This window comes from Eschrichtius robustus, chromosome 4 (genome assembly GCF_028021215.1).
Source record: "Eschrichtius robustus isolate mEscRob2 chromosome 4, mEscRob2.pri, whole genome shotgun sequence".
NCBI classification, from domain to species: domain Eukaryota; kingdom Metazoa; phylum Chordata; class Mammalia; order Artiodactyla; family Eschrichtiidae; genus Eschrichtius; species Eschrichtius robustus.
In genome coordinates, this window is record NC_090827.1 from 49,480,118 (window position 1) to 49,503,250 (window position 23,133).

General features: G+C 39.5%; 1 protein-coding gene across 10 annotated transcripts in view; it reads right to left on the reverse strand.

The window, feature by feature from the left end:
- AFF1 (ALF transcription elongation factor 1) overlaps window positions 1-23,133 on the reverse strand; it is a 206,178-nt gene that overhangs the window by 32,356 nt on the left and 150,689 nt on the right. For 6 of the 10 annotated variants that reach the window (XM_068542674.1, XM_068542683.1, XM_068542679.1 and 3 more), the window contains 6 exons: window positions 22,849-22,893; window positions 17,805-17,891; window positions 16,834-16,870; window positions 13,375-13,426; window positions 1,974-2,052; window positions 1,814-1,851 (listed from right to left, as the gene is read on the reverse strand). In XM_068542674.1, the coding sequence (XP_068398775.1) occupies window positions 1,814-1,851; window positions 1,974-2,052; window positions 13,375-13,426; window positions 16,834-16,870; window positions 17,805-17,891; window positions 22,849-22,893 (338 nt within the window). The remainder of the gene's footprint in view (window positions 1-1,813; window positions 1,852-1,973; window positions 2,053-13,374; window positions 13,427-16,833; window positions 16,871-17,804; window positions 17,892-22,848; window positions 22,894-23,133) is intronic. The other 4 variants (XM_068542676.1, XM_068542678.1, XM_068542681.1 and 1 more) reach the window with 4 other exon arrangements.

The window sequence follows — 23,133 nt, forward strand, 5'->3', positions numbered from 1 at the left end:
CTGAAGAACACTGCGAACTATGTGAAATGTAAGTGAGATGTGGGGTGCTTCAAATCAGGCGTGGACAAACCACGGCCTGAGCTGGCTGCCTGCTTTTACAAATAAAGTTTTGTTGGAACACATTCACACCCAGTATTTTATGTATTGTCTGTGTCTGCTTCTATACTACAAAAGCAGAGTTGAATAGCTGCAACACAGACTTTATGGCCCACAAAGCCTAAAACCTTGACTTTCGGACCCTTTAACTTTGCTGACACCTGCAATATAAAACCCAAAGGAGTTAATTTATAAAAGAACAGCCAATCCATTAAAGTCTTCCTCTATTCTCCATATGAGAACCAACTGTAGTCAGAGACTGCTGAACACAAATGGGGTTCCTTTGGAAAGTGACCCCACAGACAATCCACTCACACTTCTTGGGCAGAATGATAAAATGGGCCGTTCTTTATGAGTGGCTTAGGATCACTCCCAAATATCAGCTGAAGTAGAGAATAACTACTTCAAGTTTTCAGGATAGGGCAATAACTCTAGGCCTGTGAGAAAACACACAAGTGATCACACTGCTGGACACATACAGAATTTCAAAGCGTATCTTAAAACCTTGCCCTAGATGGAATTAGCCACAGCAGTAAATCAGTAACTATAATCGTGAAAGCCTCCAAATCTACCCAAAACATTTTCAAGATAATAAATTTATTAAATAACTATATTAGAATAACAAAAATTTATTAGATAATAATAAGGTCACTAGTTGAGACCATTTTAAAACAAACACTATACAAAAACAGAATTTTCTCATGTCAAATTTGTGGTAGCTGAAGAGCTTAAGCCAAGTGATGGTCAAAAAGAGATATACTTTCAGTATTATTCCTGCCTCTATCCCCCCCACCTTGTTTTTTTCCTTTTATTCCCTCCTCCACTTTTCAATTAGGTTACTTTGACATATTTTGTAAGTCGTTACAAGCCACCAGAAATTACTGAACAAAATGGGATGTAAATAAGCAGAGCTTATGAATCCTTAAGACCTCACATAATTATGCGTGATCTTCCTCCACATTAACTACAACCTCAGCTATATGAGAGCAAGGTTTTTAGTGCTGAGCTTGTCTCAAAATGGATGACCACATCTCAAGGGAGTAAAACAGCTACAGGGTAATTTAACTCTTTGTCCATGGAGGACAGGTATTGGCATATTAAATCATTAAATTCAGTGCCAGAGGAAATGGTAAATAAAGGTAGTTCAGATAGTCTCCATTTCTAAAAACGAAAGCATTACATTTTCTAAAATATGGCTAAGCTGTTTACAAAGTGAAAACAGTGCCATTTTCCATCATACCAAAATGTATTGCAGGTCATCTTTTAAAGCAACTGAAACAATTAGAAAATTCATATAACTATGAAGACAGGCACTATGGAAAACAATTTCTAGAAATAATTCAGCTTTAATTTTTGAAAACAGCATATCTGTCACTTTCATAAAAACACTGAGCTCTTCAGTATAACTTTTCAAATACTGGTTACATAATACTGACGAAAGTGACTTAAGCTTATTTTAAACGCTCAAATTTTACACATACAAAACTGACTAAAGATTTAGGTGGACGCAGGGACTCTCTCTTTCATAGAGTTAACAACCTCTCTAGGGCTGATTTAAGCTTCCAAAATATGAAACAGGTACTTTCTTTTAACTGTGATCATCCATCTCCTTCTCCCATGAAGAAGTTATGAAAATACTAAATAAGGCTGTAATTTCCCCATTTGGTAGAAAAAAGCAAACATTTTGTACAGATGGGGAGAAACCCAAACACAGTACCTTGGAGGTGCAGATGCGGAAGGAGGCTTCTCTGGGGTCTAGGCATTCACAATAAGGGGAAGGACCAGGAAAAGAACAAAAAACAGGTTAGGACAAGCAGCTCAGACATGTTAGATGGATTTAAATGAATTCCTGGTATTGTGGGGTGTACGGAACTTACCTGACCGCTGTCACTGTCCTCACTGTCACTGAGCTGAAGGTCATCTTTGAGCATGCTAGAACAGGCAGGGATAGAGACACTGCAGAATTTAAAATAATGTCTAACAACTTCTTTTAGCATATAAACATAAAATATGCTTAATGAAACAAAAGGGGTGGGACAGGTATAACTTTTATTTATTCATCAAATGCTTTATTTTCTTGGAAATGTTAAGTTTTACAATTTTAACACAGAAACTAGTTCAGTCCAAACTCCTTATCATTTCAAAACTGAGTCTTTCACACGTTCTGAGCATTAAAAGCAGAACTACAAGTTCTGCAAGTGATTTGTTGCCAGCCCTGAGACTAAGGCTCCCAGGTCCACACAAACAGAAGAAACAATAACAACAAAAATACATAAAATAGAAAAACATACAGTACCCTCAAATCATTTTCTTCTATGGTCTCTAACAACTAGAATAAATGATTAACCATTAAATGAGTTAATATTGGATGAATATCTGTAAAGTACTTAGAACAGTGCCAGGCACTTAAAAAGTGCTATACATGAATTAAATAAATACATAAAAATACAACTGTCACCAAACAGTGCAGTTATGTTACGTTTTTGTCCAAAGACATTATTAATATTGAACTTTTTCACATACACAAATATCTTCTTCTGGGTGCCTGAACACTAATCCGTGAAAAGAGTAGTAATACAAATAATACTGTTGTCTAAAAACTATGTTTAACCTTCCTGCTATCATTCAGGTAAAAATAAAAACTCAGTTCATGTCCTCAAAGTTATATTAATACTTATCTCTAGGCATTCAAGTTTATGATGAACCTAAATATTAAAAGCAAACATTTTCCAATCTGTACTTGTTTACTCAAATCTTAGCCCTTTCCCTACCCCCTCCCCTTTACGTTTTTTTCATGGAGATACCCAACATCAAAGGAATGAATCAGTAATTGCTCCCCCCGACATCCCCTAAAATTTACAAGCATGATTCTTTGAGGAAATGTTATAAGTGAAATTGGAAAAAAAAAAAAAATCTGCTTGAGTATTACTGATGTTCCAAAAAGCAAATTATATTAAGAAGTTACAATCCTTCATTATTTCTAAAAATACCTCTTCAATATTCTGACCAACGATTTTTATTGCAAACTCACTACCTGCCACTAAAGTAAGCAGGCATTATTATTATGGGAATCCATGGTAAAAATCACTATATTTTCTAATGAAAATAAATGATAAAAACTTGGCTCTTTCAAAATGACCGCCTACATGCAATGTTGTAATTCTGCCAAGGACTTATTTTCACTAACAAATGCACTAAAAACATCTTGTGATAAGTTTCTTTTAAAAAATAAAAACTGTTAGCTACTTGTAAATGTAGATCTTGCTCAACATGTATCTAGTAGAAGCTAAACTCCTATTTTAGCAAGGCTAGAAGACACAGCCTTTGGATGTACAACTTGGCAGCAGCAATCTTAATGGTGTACAAGAAGTCACTCAACAGGTTTACGGCTAAAAATGGCTTGGCTGGGATACACACAAGCAAAAGATATATCTTTGGAATAAATGTTAGGTATAATACAACCAGAAAAAACAAATCTGGCAAAGTATATTCAATGTTAACCACCAACAACAAAACCACAGTAAATGGACCTCTTTATTTCTTAGTCATTGTGTTTGTTTTGTATAAAGCTGATTTGCCTTAATTTCCTGAAACAGCAGTGATCGTGTAATTCAACCACACTTCCTGTTGCAAGCAGCGGACTACTAAATACCTTGTAAGTTGTTTGCTTAGCTACTGAATGCTCAGTTTCCGTGCATATACTCTCCTCAAGTGAGAAAGTATATGAGATATGTTCAGTAAGTCAGAAAGTATATGTTCTGACTTTTAGCTCCACTTGCTCTTAGGGAATAGAAGGGACCATAAACATGCTGTCCCAGGGCTTCCCTGGTGGCACAGAGGTTAAGAATCTGCCTGTCAATGCAGGGGACACGGGTTCGAGCCCTGGTCCGGGAAGATCCCACATGCCGCGAGCACCTAAGCCCATGTGCCACAACTACTGAGCCTGCGCTCTAGAGCCCGTGAGCCACAACTACTGAACCCATGTGCCGCAACTACTGAAGCCCGCACACTCTAGGGCCCGCGTGCCGCAACTACTGAGCCCACATGCTGCAACTACTGAAGCCCACGTGCCTAGAGCCCGTGCTCCGCAAGAAGAGAAGCCACTGCAATGAGAAGCCCATGCACTGCAACGAAGAGTAGCCCCTGCTTGCTGCAACTAGAGAAAGGCTGCATGCAGCAATGAAGACCCAACACAGCCAAAAAATAAAGAAAAAATAAAGAAAAAGAAACCCCTTATTCTGAACATCAAAAAATGGGGCAATTCATTTTAAAAAAAAAAACAACAAAAAAACCTTAACCAAGTTTTGTTAATACAGAAAATTAATCACAATTGCCATCATGATTTTTTTTTTTTAAAAAGGATCTATATAGTTGGGAAATTTGTAACCTGATGACAGGTAAAGGTTTTATGTTTAAATGGATCAGTTGCTAAAAACTCCCCTACTGTGCCACAAATAATTATATTTGAAGCCAAGCATATCACTAAATTACTACACTATACTTCATATATTATATTCTATATATAATGGACCGGTCCTTCAATGTCAAGATGACAAATTACAGCACATCTGGGTGAGCACCTTTGCACCCACTAAAAGAGAAGCAAATCTCTTAGATCTAGCCTCATTTATACCAATAAAACCTAGGTCAAGAAACATAAGACCCAAGGGACATACTCAACTGTAAGCTTTTCTGAAGCAGGATCAAGTCATTTTTGTCTTCATATTTTCTTTATCTAGAACTTGGCAGGTACCCTAAGAAGGTGGCTGAATGAACAGCATCCCTTTTGCTGAATAAGTAACAGTACCACATAGCTGTGCCCTTTATGTAATCTGAACTTGACAGGCATTGCTTTTACTCATAACCCCACGGGCTGACTCTGATCAGCCCCTCACATTCTAAGGATGAGGAAACAGCTCAGAACAGCCACCTAACTGGCCTAAGATCATGAAGCTGGTATATGCTACAGCCTGCATGCAAAAGCCATTCCATCGGATACCACCTCCTTGCTCTGGCCAATATAGGACCAGTGGTTAGAAAACCTAACTGAGGGAATGAAATCTAAGTCCCAGAACCCACTGAGAGAAAGACTCTGGTTTAAAAGAAAACAGAAACTATACTGCTGGAGTAAAATGAATACACTATTTTTCTCCTATGAAAGTAAATGAACTTTAAACTTTATATACTGTTTAAACTGGTTAAATAACTAATTTCATTTCCAAACTCCAAGCAAACCAGTTATTTCGAAGCATATGGCACCATATGGCTTAGCTTGGCACTGTTCAAAAGAAGACAAATGCTCAGGTAAAGCAACTCTTTGAACTACCATGTAGGTTTCACATTTTACATTATCAGCTAGGTAAACTTCTTACTTAAAGGTTACAAACAATCCTCAAACCCCTTTGTACAAATGCATTCTTCAGACAGCTGTTCTGCAAAGCTCAAAGAGCTGCACACAGGTTCCGGCAGGCACGCTTCAGCGACTCAGAGCCCAGTTGTTACTGTGTGAAGACACACCAGACAAGCCTTTATTGCTCTTCCATTCCTCCTTCATACTGGGCTTACCCAAAGCTTCAACTGCCAATATTCTGTAACATCTCAATTCAGAACTCCAAAACTATTTCAATACACTGATTTCTTGGCTTAACATTTCCTATGATCGGGCCATACCTTTTATTTGGAAAAGAGCAAGTGAAGGCAAGCTCACAGTAGTTAACTTGCAATTAATAGTCACAACCCTGGTATTAGATGTGCTCAAAATGGCAAATAAACTGATACCTACTTTTCAGAAACCACTAATGAGCACGTGAGAACATACTTTCCTTTTTTTTTTTAATAAATTTATTTATTTATTTATTTATTTTTGGCTGTGTTGGGTCTTCGTTTCTGTGCACAGGCTTTCTCTAGTTGCGGCGAGCGGGGGCTACTCTTCATTGCGGTGCGCGGGCTTCTCATTGTCGTGGCCTCTCTTGTTGTGGAGCACGGGCTCTAGACGCGCAGGCTCAGTAGTTGTGGCTCACGGGCTTAGTTGCTCCGCGGCATGTGGGATCTTCCCAGACCAGGGCTCGAACCCATGTCCCCTGCTTTGGCAGGCAGACTCTTAACCACTGCGCCACCAGGGAAGCCCTGTACTTTCCTTTTTTGATACAGGGCAGAAATAACGACTGCAAATGCTTTTTGTAGGAGATGATGGGAGGTGACGAGTTAGGAAGAGGGCTCCGCATACAATAAATTTTTAAAAATGAAAAAGCAGACCTTAATCCCTTATGACACAACATACAAGGGGGACTCTCCAAATGGTGACAGCAGTTGGCAGAATTCAAATTCATGGAGAGACTGTCTATGGGAGATGGTAGACTAGCAGGGCAGAGGGAAAAGTGACTTGGTACATGATTCACTATAGTTAATGACCTAACGGTTGATAAGGCAAAAATTGCGGCCAAAGGTGTAAAAGATTATTTAAACTCCATGGATGAAGTGAAGATTAGAAAAATCACAAGAGTATAAATGAGGGAAAAGTTGAAGTTAATAAATAAGATTAAATCATTAAGTACGATAAATAAGGTACTAGTATAAGATGACATACTAGACAACTAGAAAGAAAATCTAGAAAAATTATTGCTGAAAATTATATTTCTATTAAACATTGCTTATAGGTGTTTAATCAAGTTTATGTGTAATGTTTTTCCTTCTACATTTATCCTGAGTACTTACTATATGCCAGGTCCTGCTCTAGACTTTACTGATACAACTCTAAGCAGACAGAAACTCCTGCTCTTGTGCACTCAGAGTCTAGGGGAGGGAGATAAATAACCAAACTATATTCTTTCTCAATGGGTAAGAAGCCTAGGGAGGGGGAAGTAAGCATAAAAGAGAAAGGATGGGTGTGGGAGGTTCTTCTACGTTAGGGTAGTTAGGGAAGACTGTACTGATAAGTGGATGACATCCAAGGAGGGACCTGAAAGGAGGAGGGAGCACAATGCAGGAAATGGGGAGGGTGATTAATAGTGTGTGTGTGTGTGTGTGTGTGTGTGTGTGTGTGTGTGTGTGTGTGTGTGTGTGTGTGTGTGTGTGTGTGTGTGTTGGGAGTATAGGAGAGGAGGTGGAGAGGTAGGTTATAGAGGGCCTTGGAGGCCTCTGCAGGGTGGGTGAAAGGGGTGGGGATGGACGGGGAGAATATGAATTCTTGTGCAAGTAGACCACACCTTGCTGCTTTAGAAACCCAGCAACCCAGAGTGGGCAGAATGTACCAACTGCTTTTAGGGCTAATAAAAACCTATCTTACTAAATTTTTCAATCTATGCTTAAATTAATCTAGGGTCACTTACTGTAGTAAATTAGCAGCATGATTAAAAATGAGACTTAAACAGACTCTTAAGGACACCCTTAAAACCATGTTTTCCAAATGCAAATGAACACTTCAAAGAAGTCACTTGCAATAAGAATTACTCCCTAGCCGTTTTCAAATGCCTTCAGAGCCTGTAGCCCATCAAGCCCCTTTAAAGGTGGCAAGTATTATCTGCCTCCCTCTCATCATTCAGTCTCCAGATCAAATGTCACCTTCTCTGAGGGACCTTTCCTGAGCCTCCCAGAAGTATCAACACCAGCCAAAAAAAAAAAAACCCTGCTTCCTCAAGCCTGTCTCTGTCACATCACCTAGTTTGTATTACATGCCACCGCATTGAGTTACAAGGCATGGAAGACAAGGACTTTGTCTCACTGGCTACTATTTCCCCAAGTACCTAAACCAGCACCGGGCACACAGCGTGTGTTTAATAATTATGTACTGAATGGATGAGTGGAAGCAATTTTTGGAAGTATCTCCAAATAGCCTGGCATCCAGCCCAGAGGCCAATATTTATATAACTGGGGTCAAAGCATGTTAAAGAACGATGAGAATGACTTTTCTTATGTAGAACATAAACAAACCCATTTACGTAACACTTACCTATTATATACCAGGCACTTGAAAAATTTATTCTTCTTGTCCATTTTATTTGACCTTTGGTCTAAGACCAAGTACGAAAGTATATGTTATCCTAAAGGGGTGCTCCCAGAGTAGTTCAAGCCATCATTTGAGAAATATATATAGCTCCAAGAGGAATACTTTGAAGAAGATGATCTTCCAGCACCTTAGCAGTATTTTTATAATTATTTAAAATATGCTTCATTTCATAGCCTCACCAAAATATCCCTTCAATATTATGCAAGTTTCCGGCATAAATTTGTATACAGTGTCAAGTTAAATATTGCCCTGCAAGGGATCCTAGAATATTGTCTACTAAAGCCAGAACCCCAAGAATTAAACTGACTATTCCAAAAGACTATAATTCTACCATGAAAGGAGGTGATTCTGCATTTGGGAGTTTCAGCATTTTCTAAATATTGATTTAATGTGTCCTAGTAACTGTAATTCTGAAATAAGCAGATTAAACATTGCACATAATGACCATTTGTTTGCTTTCACCTAAGCATGAAATTTTCTTCAATACCCAATATTACAAATTCTCATTTCTCCATAGCATGGCTAATAGTAACTCACTAAAAAAAAAAAAAAAAAGTTATATTCCTTATTCTTTCATTTTACACCTCTACTTTTTCTCTTGAAAACAAACAGAACATTTCCTTCTATATCTAGATTAATAAAATAATTATGAATACCAATAACTTTGGATTCACAATCACTTGTTAAGTTTGGAGTAAAAATAAAGTGCATCTTTTTCCAGCAATGCCAGATATTTGAGAACTGAGAATTATTATTAACAGCAAGATCTCCATTTACATTCTGAGAAGCTGAAGGTTTAATGTAGACCTACAAATGTATTACTGACCAGCACAAATGTTTGTTACTTGTTTTCAGAAGAGCTGAAGAACTGTGAATAAAGGATAGGGGTATAATCTCAAGGACAAATAATTTATAAGTTTTGCCCATTAGGGTGAGCTCTGCTACTTCAACCATACATTTATCAGCAAACAGCACTTCAAGTCAGAGCTGTCAACTGAAATAAAGATCCCAGGTAAGACACCTTCATATAGCACTTTTTAAAAAAAATTATAGTTGATTTATAATGTTGTGTTAAGTTCTGCTGTAGAGCAAAATGATTCAGTTATACATACACATACATATACACACACACACACATACAATACACATTCTTTTTTATACTCTTTTCCATTATGGTTTATCACAGGATATTGAATATAGTGCCCTGTGCTATACAGTAGGACCTTGTTATTTATCCTTTCTATATATACTAGTTTGCATCTAGCACAACTTTTAAAAATAAGACAAAAAGAACTACCTAGAAAAGTATAAAACTTTTTTCCTTAGGTCAAACATGATTTAAACGAACTGATACAAGTAAGGCATTTCTTCAGACTTAATTCTCGGACATTTCAGCTGACACATGTCCTGATGTGATGATTTTATATTGCAGTAAACTGATAGACTGGGTCTTCCTTAGTTCTTTAGCAAGATATTTAAAATAATGTTTTGAGTAAAAGTTGAAAACTCAGGCTCATTTAAAAAGGTATCAGACTCTTCCCAGCCTTTATTAACTTTGCACCATTCCTTCTCATCACACTTCCAGGACAATCCCAATCTTCACATCCAAATACTTCCCTCATTTCAAAAGAAACTTCCCAAGTAAGTAATAAAAATTCCAAATTGCTATAACTGCTAATTTCTGTCTCTTAGTCTAAATAGGTAGTGACGATTTCTGAAGCAAAAATAAGAAACATAAAGGAGGGCACCAGCTAGTAAGGACTTGGCAATTTGGGGGGATGGTAGGGGATGGGAGGGAGAAGGAAGTTAGCTACAATAATGCCTATCAACTGCTCTATAGTTTCTAAAACATTAACACGTTATCCCTTTTGAGAGGTTGGCAAAAGCACTGACATTAAGAAACTGTGTTTGACTGTACAGAAAGGGAACTATCCACAATCATGTGAAGGACGTAATAGCTGTACAGAAAAAGGAAATACTTTGGTACTTTGCCCTGAGAACTCAACAGACCCAAGTCGTGGAAAGGAAGAGGATTCCAAAGCTAGGAGCCGTTAAACCAACATTCCCCCCCCTCAAACTTAGGGGCAAATAGCACTGGATCCCTAGCTAATCACTTCCCTGAGGTACCTGGTAGAAAGAATTCATCATTTGATAATTAACTAGAGCTTCAACTACAGAGATTAAAAGTAACAGATTTAGCACATTTCTTTTACACCTACATCCTCTACCAGCTGGTTAACCGCCCCCTGCCCCCAAGTCTGGACAGATGTAAGAGTTAATACAGACTCTCCACAGTTTATTCTCTAGTGCCAGGCCCCTCTTTTTCCCTTTTATATGTACTACTCTGCTTCTGTAAGGAGGCCCAAGTACTAATAACTCTGAAAGAAAAAGCAGTAAGACCTATATGGGTTTTTAAAACCAAAGTACAAATGACCCTGTAATTAACATTTTCTTTCCTGACATTCAAAGTGCATTAGACCATCTCCCTGCCACTCTATGTGACATTCAAACAGTTTAACTGCTTGTCAAAGAACCCTAATGCTGACACTAGATCAAGTTAACCTTCGAGCACTAAGAGATGTGCCATACTAACTCTGAAACAACGACTGTACTCTACAGATTAATTGGAACACTGCTTTCATCCAAGCTCCATAAAAGTGATTTCTTTTTCCCATAGGTACATTTCATTTCGGCACTTATCCATACCACCAGCCCCACCACACACAACCCTTCGTATCCACCCAGTCTCAGTATTACCTTCTTTTCTCTATCACTCTTGTCCTCTTCACCTGTACTAGGCCCTACTTTCATTCCTTCTCCAAGTTTATTAGGATCAAAACAAATATTCTTTTCTAGGTAATGTTTTTTTTTCATTTGGTCACACTGCACAGCCATGCAGGATCTTATTTCCCCAACCAGGGATCGAACCCAGGCCCCAGCAGTGACAGCGCAGAATCCTAACCACTGGACCACCAGGGAATTCCCTCTAGATAATTTTTTTAAGAGAATTTTTTTTTAAATTAATTTATTTTATTTTTGGCTGCATTGGGTTTTCGTTGCTGCGTGCGGACTTTCTCTAGTTGAGGCGAGCGGGGGCTACTCTTCGTTGCAGTGCGTGGGCTTCTCATTGCAGTGGCTTCTCTTGTTGCGGAGCACGGGCTCTAGACGCACGGGCTTCAGTAGTTGTGGCACGTGGGCTCAGTAGTTGTGGCTCACTGGCTCTAGAACGCAGGCTCAGTAGTTGTGGTGCACGGGCTTAGTTGCTCCGTGGCATCTGGGATCTTCCCGGACCAAGGCTCGAACCCGTGTCCCCTGCATTGGCAGGCGGATTCTTAACCACTGCACCACCAGGGAAGTCCCCCCTCTAGTTAATTTTATATAGGGTAAACCAATTGTTTTTATCTAGAAAACACTACATATGTCACAATATATGAGCATATAAACTTGCAGGCACCTCTGACTTCAGTGGTTTAACTCAATCAGGAGAACAACCCATTTCTCTGAGTAGCAAAGTTGTCACAGAATATGGTCCGAGTCCCTATCAACTACCTTGTCGGAAAGCTGATGAAAGTTGGTGTGGGAGGCTGCAGCTTTGGCCTGCCCGGGCCCAGATCAGACCCAGCTGCCTTTCTTCCTCTACACACACTTCCCAGGGACACAGCCACTTCCTCCCTTTGGTGCCACTGCTTCCACCAGCTCATTCCTCAGGGAGCTCCTCCTTTCTGTTCTTATTGCCAAGTGGGATGCTCTCAGCTCCCCTTTCCTTGCTGCCCCCACCAAAGACCATCAGCCGGGGCCTCTTATGGTCTAAACAGCTTTACTATCAACCATCACAAACAGCACAAGGTGTAAACCCTTGCGAAAGTCACACAGAGTCCACACAATTATTGTAAGTGTGGTCCTTGGCACCGTCCTGTCTATTCTTCACCAGCCATCAGATAGATTCTATTTAGAGGAGGAGGTAGTTGGTTAAGCTAAGTCGGTGATTCTAGACTTTCAGAACTCAAGAGTAAAATAATTTTTTTAACTAAAAATAAAGGGGAAAAAAGAAAAGGTCAAAAAAGAAACAGGCAAAGAATAACTAACATAGGGTTAATTTTTTTTTTCTAGTAAAGGACAATAAAAATAAGCAAAACCTCACCATCAGCGAGAACCACAAATGAAACAGATTTTTATTACACATACAAAAAAATCCATCCATCCTATAATAAACTTATCTTTTAAAAAATTTTTTATTTTTCTGTTTTTGGCCGTGCCACACAGCTTGCGGGATCTTAGTTCCCTGACCAGCGATCAAACCCGCACCCTCCACAGTGAAAGCGCACTGTCCTAACTACTGGACCGCCAGGGAACTCCCAATAAATTTATCTTTTTAACAACAACAACAAAAAATCGTTATTCTTTTTTTCTTACTTTGCTGTAGAGATGTGAAAACAATTGCACCAAGGACCTGGCACTTAGGAATAGTGATTTTAACCCTGTTCCATATTCAGTCACGGTGAGGAGATAAAAGAAGCTCTTTGCCTCAACTATACAGTTTTAAAAATATTCAGTCCACAGCAACACCCCCTCCCAAAATACACGGAACAAATACTATGCCTCGAAAATAGAAGAAAGCTGGAGCTTGAACCTGAAGTCCTCAGAGACTAGCAACTCCGTGTTAGGAACTGATCAAATACTGAGGAGAGAAAGGCCTCCTCACTCAGTCCCTGAACCACTGCTAGTCATGAAAAGAAAGAAATACTAGTTCAATACCACCAAGAAATGACAAATTGGGTCAAAATGCTGGTTTAAAAATTTTTACTATGTAGTTTCAACTGTTCCCAAAACCCAAAATATATCTGGACTTACTTGGCCTTAATAAAGCACAGCTGGGCAGTAAGACTCATTCTTTATTAGTTAAAACTAGGCCAAAAAAGTGGCAGAAAGTCTGAAATTGTGCACATCCCCCAAAATTTGTTTCCACAAGCTAAAACTATTTAAGACTGAAATTTATAAAGCTAAAACCTTCTATTTTCCACAGTTAATATGTAAATAATGGCTCAAATGGCTTTCTTTTAAAACCCCTTAGCAAACTCTTAAGGTACCTAAACCTTCAACAGGAGAATTTAATCCAAATAGAAATGTTGGTCATTTCTTCCCTTTACACTGCAGCAGTATTTTATGAGTCATTACTTGAAAGCAAGGAGGAAAAAAAATCTAAGCAACAGATTTACATGGGAAATTACAATGTTATATTATAAACTTTTAATAAACAAAAGCATTTTACTTACGATGTTCCCTGCTGAGAATTACTGTGGGTTTTTGAAGATGTATCATATTGTTCTGTGGGCAAGGGAAAAATGATCAGAGGAACACAATGACAAATTCATGAGACCGTTAGTTATAAATTCCCTCTTTTTTTGCTGTCCCCCCACTTTAATCTAAACACTTAGTATACTTAAATTATGCCAACCAGAGTGTTATACACTGCTTATAAAATAACATTTATGTTACCTCTAGAGAGAGGGCTTGCTCAGAATTGGAAAGCCCTAAACAGAGCGAACACACTTTGAAAGCGCCACCCGGCATGCCGACCACACTGCCATGGGCAGGAGACTCTCCTTGTTGTCAGCTGGCGGGGCTCCCTTGTGGAAGCACTAGGATGGGGCTGCAGTCACCCTCACCTGGTTTGACGTCACGTATCTATCCGTGATTTGCTAGCACTCTCTTTTATAGACTCTGTCCTTGGCCCACTGTGCTCCCACCCATCCCCCCACTATTCAACAGCCCCCATTCATTTATTCAGCTGCTATTTACAAACTGCCTATTAGACACCAAGATGTTCAAGGCATTTGACCCCGTCCTCAATGAGCGTACAGCTGACTGAGGGACATCAAACAGGCACGTGTTATCTACAACCCTAGGCAATGCAAAATGAGCGCGAAAACCAATCATCTAAATGAACTGTCCCGGGAATCCACAGATTGGTCACTCTGCTGGTCATGACGAAAGAAGGCAAATTAGAAAAGAAACAAAATTAACTGTGTCACAAAGGATGGGTGAGATTTTGACAGAATGACTGCTGGCAAGAGGGAGATGAGGGTGGGGAAGGCCTTCAGGCAGAAGAGACAGTGAGCGAAGGCTCGAACATGGGAGGAGCTGAAATGGTGCAGATTACGACAGGGGAAGGCTGGGGTGCAGAGTGTGTGGTGGGCAGCATGGGGGGACCAGGGAAGTCAGATTTTAGAGGGCTCTGAGTGCCACAACAGGATGTTAAAACTTCAGTTGTCAGGCAATGAGACATCTCCAAAGCACGATGCAGCTATTCCTCAGAAAGATTAACCTGCTGGTGCTACCTGATGTAACCTAGAAAGGAATGGGAAATGTTAAGTGTGGAGGCTGCAGACCAGCTGGGAGGCTGTGTTTGTCTAGGCCTGAGGTAATATGGACCTGAAGCAGAAGGGGAATGGAAATACGGTTGCCTTTCAGACAGGGGTGAGGAGAGTGACCACAAATGTCATGTGGAGGCCCTTGAACATTTGCAATTAAACGCTTTATCCTCATGGTGGCAGCAGCTCTTATATGATATTTTTAAATTGCTTGCCCTTCTGGCTAGCAAGCTAGGGCTGGCACTACAAATTAGAGGGGCACATGTACTCCTACACAGTCACCTTGACCCGGTCCTAAGCTCAACGAGGCTCTGGTAATCCTTAGGCAGCCGTGTTTTTTGCACACGTGAACATAAATACTGGGACATACAAGTAAAATCCCTATACTTCATTCTCTACAGACTCCAAAACCACAATTTTTCAAGGAATTTGAATTATCTTGCTGGGCATACTTTGAGAAATATATGTCACACTCCACTTTTCTGAAAGCTATATCTGCACACACTCCATTCCTTCTTCATCCAACATAAAACCAGACCCCTCCAGGGTCCAACTAGGCCCCCCAAAGGCCACATTCTCACAGAGGTAAAAAGGGTTTCCAGCAGCAGCATAAAAGACCCCAAGGTAAGCATTTGCTGAGCCAAGACCTACAGGAGACCTGCCAGTGTCTGAAAACTTCTCATCAGGGCAACGAGGAATCAGCCTACACTATTCCACAGGCCTGGAGGGCCACCACCCCTGGCGAAGAAAGTGCTTACCAGTTCATGTTCAACTATATTTTGCTAAAAGGAGAAATCAGACAGTTTAAAGGATTACAGGGTCTTTCTAAACCAGGAGGTAGCAATCATGCAAGCTGTAAATAATTCAGTGGAAGGCATATAATCTGCATGACTGGCAGCCCTAGCAAATTTGGGGGTGGGGTGAGGAGCAAGAGGTAAAGGAACGCACAGCAATCCCGCCCACAGCTGAGCTGGTGACACACCTGCAGACTTATGCCACTTCACCCGTTATCTATCTTTGGATAGGCTGCCAAGATGTTGAGAAAAAAAGATTTCCCAGTCTCCCCAATACTGTGCAAGATGATCAGGTTTATCTCTCTGCATTTGGGGGAAATTTATTTATTTTTATTATTATTATTTATTTTTGGCCACACCACACAGCATACGGGATCTTCATTCCCCGACCAGGGATCGAACCCATGCCCCCTGCAGTGGAAGCACCGAGTGTTAACCATTGGATAGCCAGGGAAGTCTCTGGGGGAAATTTAGTTAGGAGTTATTTGCAAAGTCTTATTCAGTACTTCTAGAGCAGGGGGCAGCAAACTTTTTCTGTAAAGGTCTGATAGTAAATATTTTAGACTTTGCATGCCATACCTTGTGGCATAATAATAAATGAATGAGCACGGCTGTGTCCTAATAAAACCTTCTTTACAAAAACTAGCTGTACAACAGATCGACTCTCAGGCTACAGTGTGCCTATCCCTGTTCTAGAGGAAGATTATTTCATTTCTTGTTTTTCTCATCTTTTTTACTCTCCTCATATCCTTGCAATTTAAACAACAGGACAATCAAGGGAAAAACACAAGCGAGGAAAAAGAATAAGGTGGAGATATTTCAAGAAGAGTCACCTCTATGGAATATCTATGAGCAATCTTCTCCCAACACATACATGCACACCACGCACCCTACTTTCGTCTCCCTATCCCCTGAAGACTAACACTTCATAACTTGGGCACTCACCATATGTTGATGAACTACATGACTGCAAATACACCAGTCATTTTTGTAAGGCTTGAAATGCCTTGCATGTAGTTGGGACACAAAGAATTTGGTGAACCGAGAGGTTACTGATATAGAGAAAGGCTGGGTCCAGTTAGCTTTCTTCTGTTTCCCCCTGAATTCTCAAGTATTTACAATCCATTAAAAGGAACCAAAAAAAGAATTACATGACAAATACATATAGAAGGTCTAGAGAAGCTATGTGCTCTCTTCCTTATAAAAATTTCTTGGTTTTGTTTAAAATAAATACAAGAAAGACACAAAATACCCCAATCTATTCTTATACACAATTCCTGGGTAACAATGCATTTAGAGTCACTCTCAAGATATTTATCATATGTGAGGTAATACCAAATTATATTTTATTTGTTAGGTACTTTACTAAGACATCTTCATTAACTCTTTGCAATAATCTGAAACTCCACCTAAAGAACAGCTTTATGTTTGCCCTTCCTTCCTATTCTTTAACCGTAGGAAGCCTTCATCTCTGCTGGAGCATTTTTCATTAATGTTTTCTACATTAAAACAGTAAAAACCATGCTTTGTTCTCCAGTGCAATAATCAGTTCCACATATTTACTTACTTTGGTTTAGGGTTGCAGAACTGATATGCTGAGAATCCTAGAAAGAAAAATAAAAATCTCTAGTTAATAAAATATTAAGGTTTATAAATCCAAGGTTGTGTCACTGTTAAATCTGATAAATATTGATAAATCTAATTTTTACATAAAATAGGTTGTATTGCTTCTGTTGTTTCCTAAAGTTTATTCTTTCTTTGGTGTCAAGGATTTTCAACACAAAGTATAATGTTTTACCTTAAAGTCAATAATAAATTACATTTTTTGAAGAAAAAAAAACTATCATTAGAAAATATGTAAAGTATCTAACATGGTAAATTCTGGTTTGGGTAGATAAAACCTCAATGACATCATGGAAAGAAAGAGTGATAATATATTAACAATGTGCATGTATACCAGGCTGGACTGAACACAGATCTGAAGGTGATATTTCTATATTCTGAATGTTATCCAAAAGTAGAAAAGGCGAGGGGACAGTGTTGTTAATATACTGTTCACAAATACTTTAACAGAAATGTGCAAGTAGGCAGTTCACCTTGCTATTAAAACCATCACGAATGCAGCTGATTGCACTAAACTTTAAGAAAATGTAGGAGGTATGACAAGTGTAAATGTATATCTGTAACGTACCTAAGTCCTGAACTAGGAAGCAGACACCCTACCTCACTTAATTCTCCTGTACCTCCGTGTCCCTCTTCTAAGGTAAAGAACCTCAAAAATGAAAGAATTTATTGTAAAGTCCTGAATACTTTCATAAGCTACAAAACCCTATACAAATGTAAGATGTTCTTACTGACATAATTGGAGAGTGAAGTATTTGAAAGCATTAGGAAGCACTTCAGTAGCTAAATTAATTGCAATATTAACCTAATCTCCAAAGAGTTCAACAAATAATACTTGATTAATCTGGCACACAGCAATACTTCAGACTTGTCACTGGTGTGGATGCAGTGCCTGCTAGACTTCTAAGGAATTACCTTTGCGGGAAAAGGAAATTTGGAGGGCTCAGCTGTACTAGGCGTGTGTATTGCTGTCAAAGGAGGAGGCCATGAATGGGTCATTTCCTGGAAAGAGATTTGGAACGGGAAGAAAAAGTAAATTATAAATAGAACATTTACTGCTATTTAAGTTAACTTTTTAAACTGAATGTAGAGTGGAGTGATGGTAAATGAAAAGTGAAATCTTAAAAGTTATTTCATTTACTTTTTAAAAAAGCTCCTACTTGGTGCGCTACGTTCAAAAGCTGAAGCTCTCCAACAAACAAAACTGAAAAGAAATCAGTTCGAAGAAGAAAAACAAGAGCATAGAACAGGAATGGTCTTAACACTCTGAACAGCATGAAGCATAAAAACGATAGTAGGTATTACCAGAGCTTGTGTAACTATGAAAACTCAGTCCTGTCTCAATGCTTTCTTTCTCTCTCAGCTTCTTTATTGCATTTCCTGGAATTATTTAAGTTCAAAGGAAGAAGAACTTTCCTGTTTGACTTAAGCAAACAAGTAATTCAGGTCACTTGTTCCACTTGGGAGAGTTTTAATGGATTTGACCCTTCCCTGATACACATTATTAGTATGTAAGAACTTTTGCAGAGAAGGCCTTAAAAAGTGACCGTCCCTTTTCATTAACAGAAGTTTCATTTCTATTCACTGTTTTCATGGAAGCAAGATTTCTATATCTTCCAAATTAATATATTTATCTTGACATGAGTTCTTTTTTCTAAGCACATTCACTTGCTGGAAAACAAAATGTCATATTAAAGGTGTCTAATCGCAAATATGCACACACACTTTGTTGAAGAGCTAAAATGGCACTGGAGATTAACGCCAGCCCCTTCCTTTTACAGCTGAGAAAAATGAGGTCTAAAATGACAGGATCAGGTCCCCCAGGAAGCCAATGGCTGAGAGCACAGGGAATGGCCCCTTTGCGTTGGAGTCTGAGAGAAAGAAGTCCATCCCCACGTGTGTCAGACCTGCCAGGCAAACTGGCTTAAGATTGACAAGCAACCCTCCACCAGCACACTGGGGACCCCAGATCACGCTATGTTACCTCACCTGTACAACACACTGTTGTTTTTTTTAACATCTTTATTGGAGTATAATTGCTTTACAATGGTGTGTTAGTTTCTGCGTTGTAACAAAGTCAATCAGCTATACATATACATATATCCCCATATCTCTTCCCTCTTGCGTCTCCCTCCCACCCTCCCTATCCCACCCCTCGAGGTAGTCACAAAGCACTGAGCTGATCTCCCTGTGCTATGCAGCTGCTTCCCACTAGCTATCTATTTTACATTACACACTGTGCTTTTTTCCAAGTGCTGACCAACCTCTCCATCACCACAGAAATGCCATCTGATCCTTGCAACAACTGGAGATGGAGCTGGGCAAGCATCCCCATTCCCCACCTCTGCACACATCTTCCCCGCCCTTCCCCACAGCCGCCCTCCGGGTTGCTAGAACCTCAGAACAGACAGAAATGACCTGGCACAGTGACAAGCAAAGTAACCGATGCTGGCTCGAGTAATTTTTGTTAAAGGTGATATCATGCCCTTGCTCACTTGACTAACCATCTTTTGTTCAGTACAAAAGAGGAATTCTATACTGAAGTAAAATGGAAAGAGTAGCAGCTCTGGAGCCAGAGACCCAGATTGGATCTTAACTCTGACCCTGCTGGTCAGGTCAGCCTGAGGAGTTTGAGCTCTCTGAGCCTTAGTTCTCAGGAAGAGGTGGACGAAGACCACTTATTTTTCAGAGCATAAAGTGCTGGAATACGTGGTAAGAGAAAGCACTTAATAAATTAAAAGCCTAGTTTTAAAAGAATTTTAATACTGCACCAAAGAGTTTCCTGTTGTTTTATTTATTTGACTATACTCTAAGGTATGGGACCATGAGAACGTTACAATGTAAAAACTTGTAATAATTGCAAAGGGGTCTGAAAGTATCATCCTTCTGTCTTCCAAGAATTTCTTTAGAATCCCAATGGTGTCTATGACTTTTAGTCACCAATGATTCCCAGGAAATATCTATTGTACTCTCAATGCCTAAGGCTGCCCCGGCTATTAAAAATTAGGCAGTTGGAAAGTGCATAAACTCTTTCAGGCCTTAAGTGGTTTGCTGATAGTGTGAAAGAATTTATATACTTCCCTAAATGCTTAGCTTACTAGGGGAAGTTAGGCCTTAGGAGAATTGGGGCCATAAGGAGAGGAGGCTGCCCAGAATTGCAGGGCCCTGAATTCACTCCCTACTTTAACAATGACTTATCACATGAATGGGGGTAAATCACTTAGCACCTGATTCACTCCTGGCCTTCCAGGTGCCACAGCTGCTATCTCCTCCCCACTCTCCCCCTTGCTCATTTTGCTCTAGACACTCTGTCTAGTTATCGCCGCTTTTCTAATACACCAACCTGTTCCCACCTCGAGGCTTCTGCGCTCTTTCCTCTGCCTTTTCCTCCAATCACTTGCCTGCTATATGACTCATAGCGCTTATCAACAACTGACATTTTATTATATATTTATCTTCCCCACTATGGTCTCCACAAGAGCAAGGACTCTTATTCACACGGCATCCCAGTGCCTAGAAAAGTATGTGCATCTTCAGGGATATTTGCTGAATAAATGAACATTCCAGTGACACTGGTACAACGAGTGGTACCAGTGTCACTACCACTCGTTGTACCAGTGTCACTGGAATGTTGCACTGAGATAATGTCTACAAGCACTGCATTAACTGCCCCAAAAGGCTGTCCAGGCTGTAGAAAACCTGAGCCGTTTCCATACACCCACTGAGGACACCATCCCCGTCTGGACCCTTGTGCATGACCAATTCCTGGTTGCTGGTAGTGTCTGCCTGCTACCTTCTTACCCTGCCAGTCTGCACAAGTCACAGGCCACCAATGCCCCTTCAGTAAAACACTGCGACTCTTTAACATTTCCACCAGAGAACCAAACACTATCATCTATAATTGATTTTCTCCTTTAGGGAACTATTTACTGCTTCTATTGCCCATCAGAAAGATCTGTGTTAGGATTCCTGGCAATCTTCATAAATTACTGGTAGGAGATAAGAACAGGAACCAAGAGGCAGAGGGAAGTATCTGGATCGACATCAGAGAGTGAGAGCTGGATTTGACCCTAGAGTCATCTACTATCTACCAGCCCAGGGCCTTCATTTTACCCGTGAGGAAACTGAAGTCCAGGGAGTACACGTGACTTAACTGAGGCCCCAAAAGAGGAGAAGAGAAGGGGACAGATTCTAAGTCTCCACAAAGCAGAGACCCATGCCCCTCTTCAGTCCGGGACATCCTGCGATTTACTCTCTCTCTCTTTAAGACTTCCAAATGAAAACACTCACCTGTGGCTCGCATTAACCATCTACTTTCAAGCATATCCAGGTAAGCAAGAACTCATTAAAGTGATGTTGGCTGAGAGGGGAGGGAGGATGGATGAGTTTATTAAATTAAAAATGCTTGCCTGATGTTCTAATACTACCACCTTACATAAAGGACTCAACAAGTCGTATATTGACATACATCAAAACGTTAACAGAAGCATTTGACACATGCAGGAGACAACTAATCTATATTGTTGCATTTACTTTTGAAATAACCATGGAACAAATCACACACAATTTCAGGGAAAATGCTAAGGCTATTATTTCATAACTAAGTCGTTTGTTACTTTTATGACTCATCTTACCAAAGAATTTCAGAAATACCAGAGGGAGAGAATAAAACAAAAGCTTGATCAAGATATCTTATTATTAATCTTACTTGCTGGTTGGCAAAAATTTCTCATTTTCAGCATACAAAGTATGTTTCCTTAGAGGTATTTCTTTCTTAGAAAACTCTAACTACAAAAGTAGGATACCGAAGATAGTAAAACAAAAATAATGGAACTGTTTTCCAAACATCTGGCTAGACACCACCTTTGTCAAAAATTGCACAAACGAGAAGGTAACCAATATACTTAATTACTGGTTTCAGCACCACCTCACTTAATACTTTGCAATGAAAACTTAAAGGAAAAAATTGGGTAAGCATATTTTGAGGAAAAAAGTGTGCAGTTAGGATAAAAATTAATAGGTACATGTGTCATATCTCTCCTACTTGCAAAAAAACCAGAAAACAAAAATCAGAAACCTTATAGCAAAAGATAAAGTAAGAGTATCATTAAAAGTGACATGGAAGAAAATTAAGAGCTACAGAGGAGGAATGAGAAATAAACAAACAAAACTCTCAGCCATTACAATTACTGTATTTGAGCATTAAATTTAGCTCTAGATTTCCTGGAAGTTAAAGCCAAAATGGGACACATAACAGTTTATATAATTCTTCTCTGATAAAAAGAAAGCATGCCGGTTCATCAGGAGAATTTATTTATTTTCCTGGAACTGAATTCTAAAACGAATTTGTCATCCTCGTGCAAGGAAAACTGAACAAATGGATAATGGATTCAATGATGTATTTGTAGAAGCAGCACAAATGTTCCTGGCATGGTCTCAAACAAGAGCAAAAAATAACCCTTTCAAGGTAGGTGTAAAGATGTCCATTTACTTTCTACTATTTTTCTTTTTATCCCTTTAAAAATTCATGGTCTCACTGACGATAGGGCCAAACATATAAAGTGTCACCTATAAAACACCGAGAGGTGAAAACCAAGCACTACTTAACCCCTGGTGCCCCCTGCTGCAGCGACACAGGGCATCTCCTCTCTGGGAGGTGAGCAATTCTCCCAGGGTCTCTACAGACAACCAGAAAAGCTTAAGGGAGATGTCGTAAGACTCTGGTCCAAATGCCTCGCAGTTTGTAGACTTCATTTCAATTAAAATCTGTCAGATAGTTCAATAATGTCCTAAGACTCCCTTTGTTATTATTCTGGTTTATTTTGCTTTGGGAGGTATGAGGGGAGAAACTGTTTAAAGGAGTTTAGAACGGCAACTGTTTATTGAAGTCAAAGAAAATGAATATATGTCTGCCTACTTAAGTATTTCTTCAAGCAAGAAATAATAACAATAAGCTCACCTTCAGAATCTCTTCAACACAATGGACTTCACTGGAGTAGGTCTGCTGAACGGGAAAAGCAAGAAAAAGATTAGCACACAAACAAAAAACAACTAGAGTGCTGGTACTAATTAATACAGCAACACTCTTGTAAGTAGAATCACCTCAGGGCCCACCTCTTAACGAGCTAAATAGGAGAAACTTCACGTTCTGGATGAAATAAAACCAAAGAGATTAACCTGACCTAATCGTGCAGGAAAGGTTTCTGCTGGACACAATGAGAGATGAATTATGACCCTTAGGTCA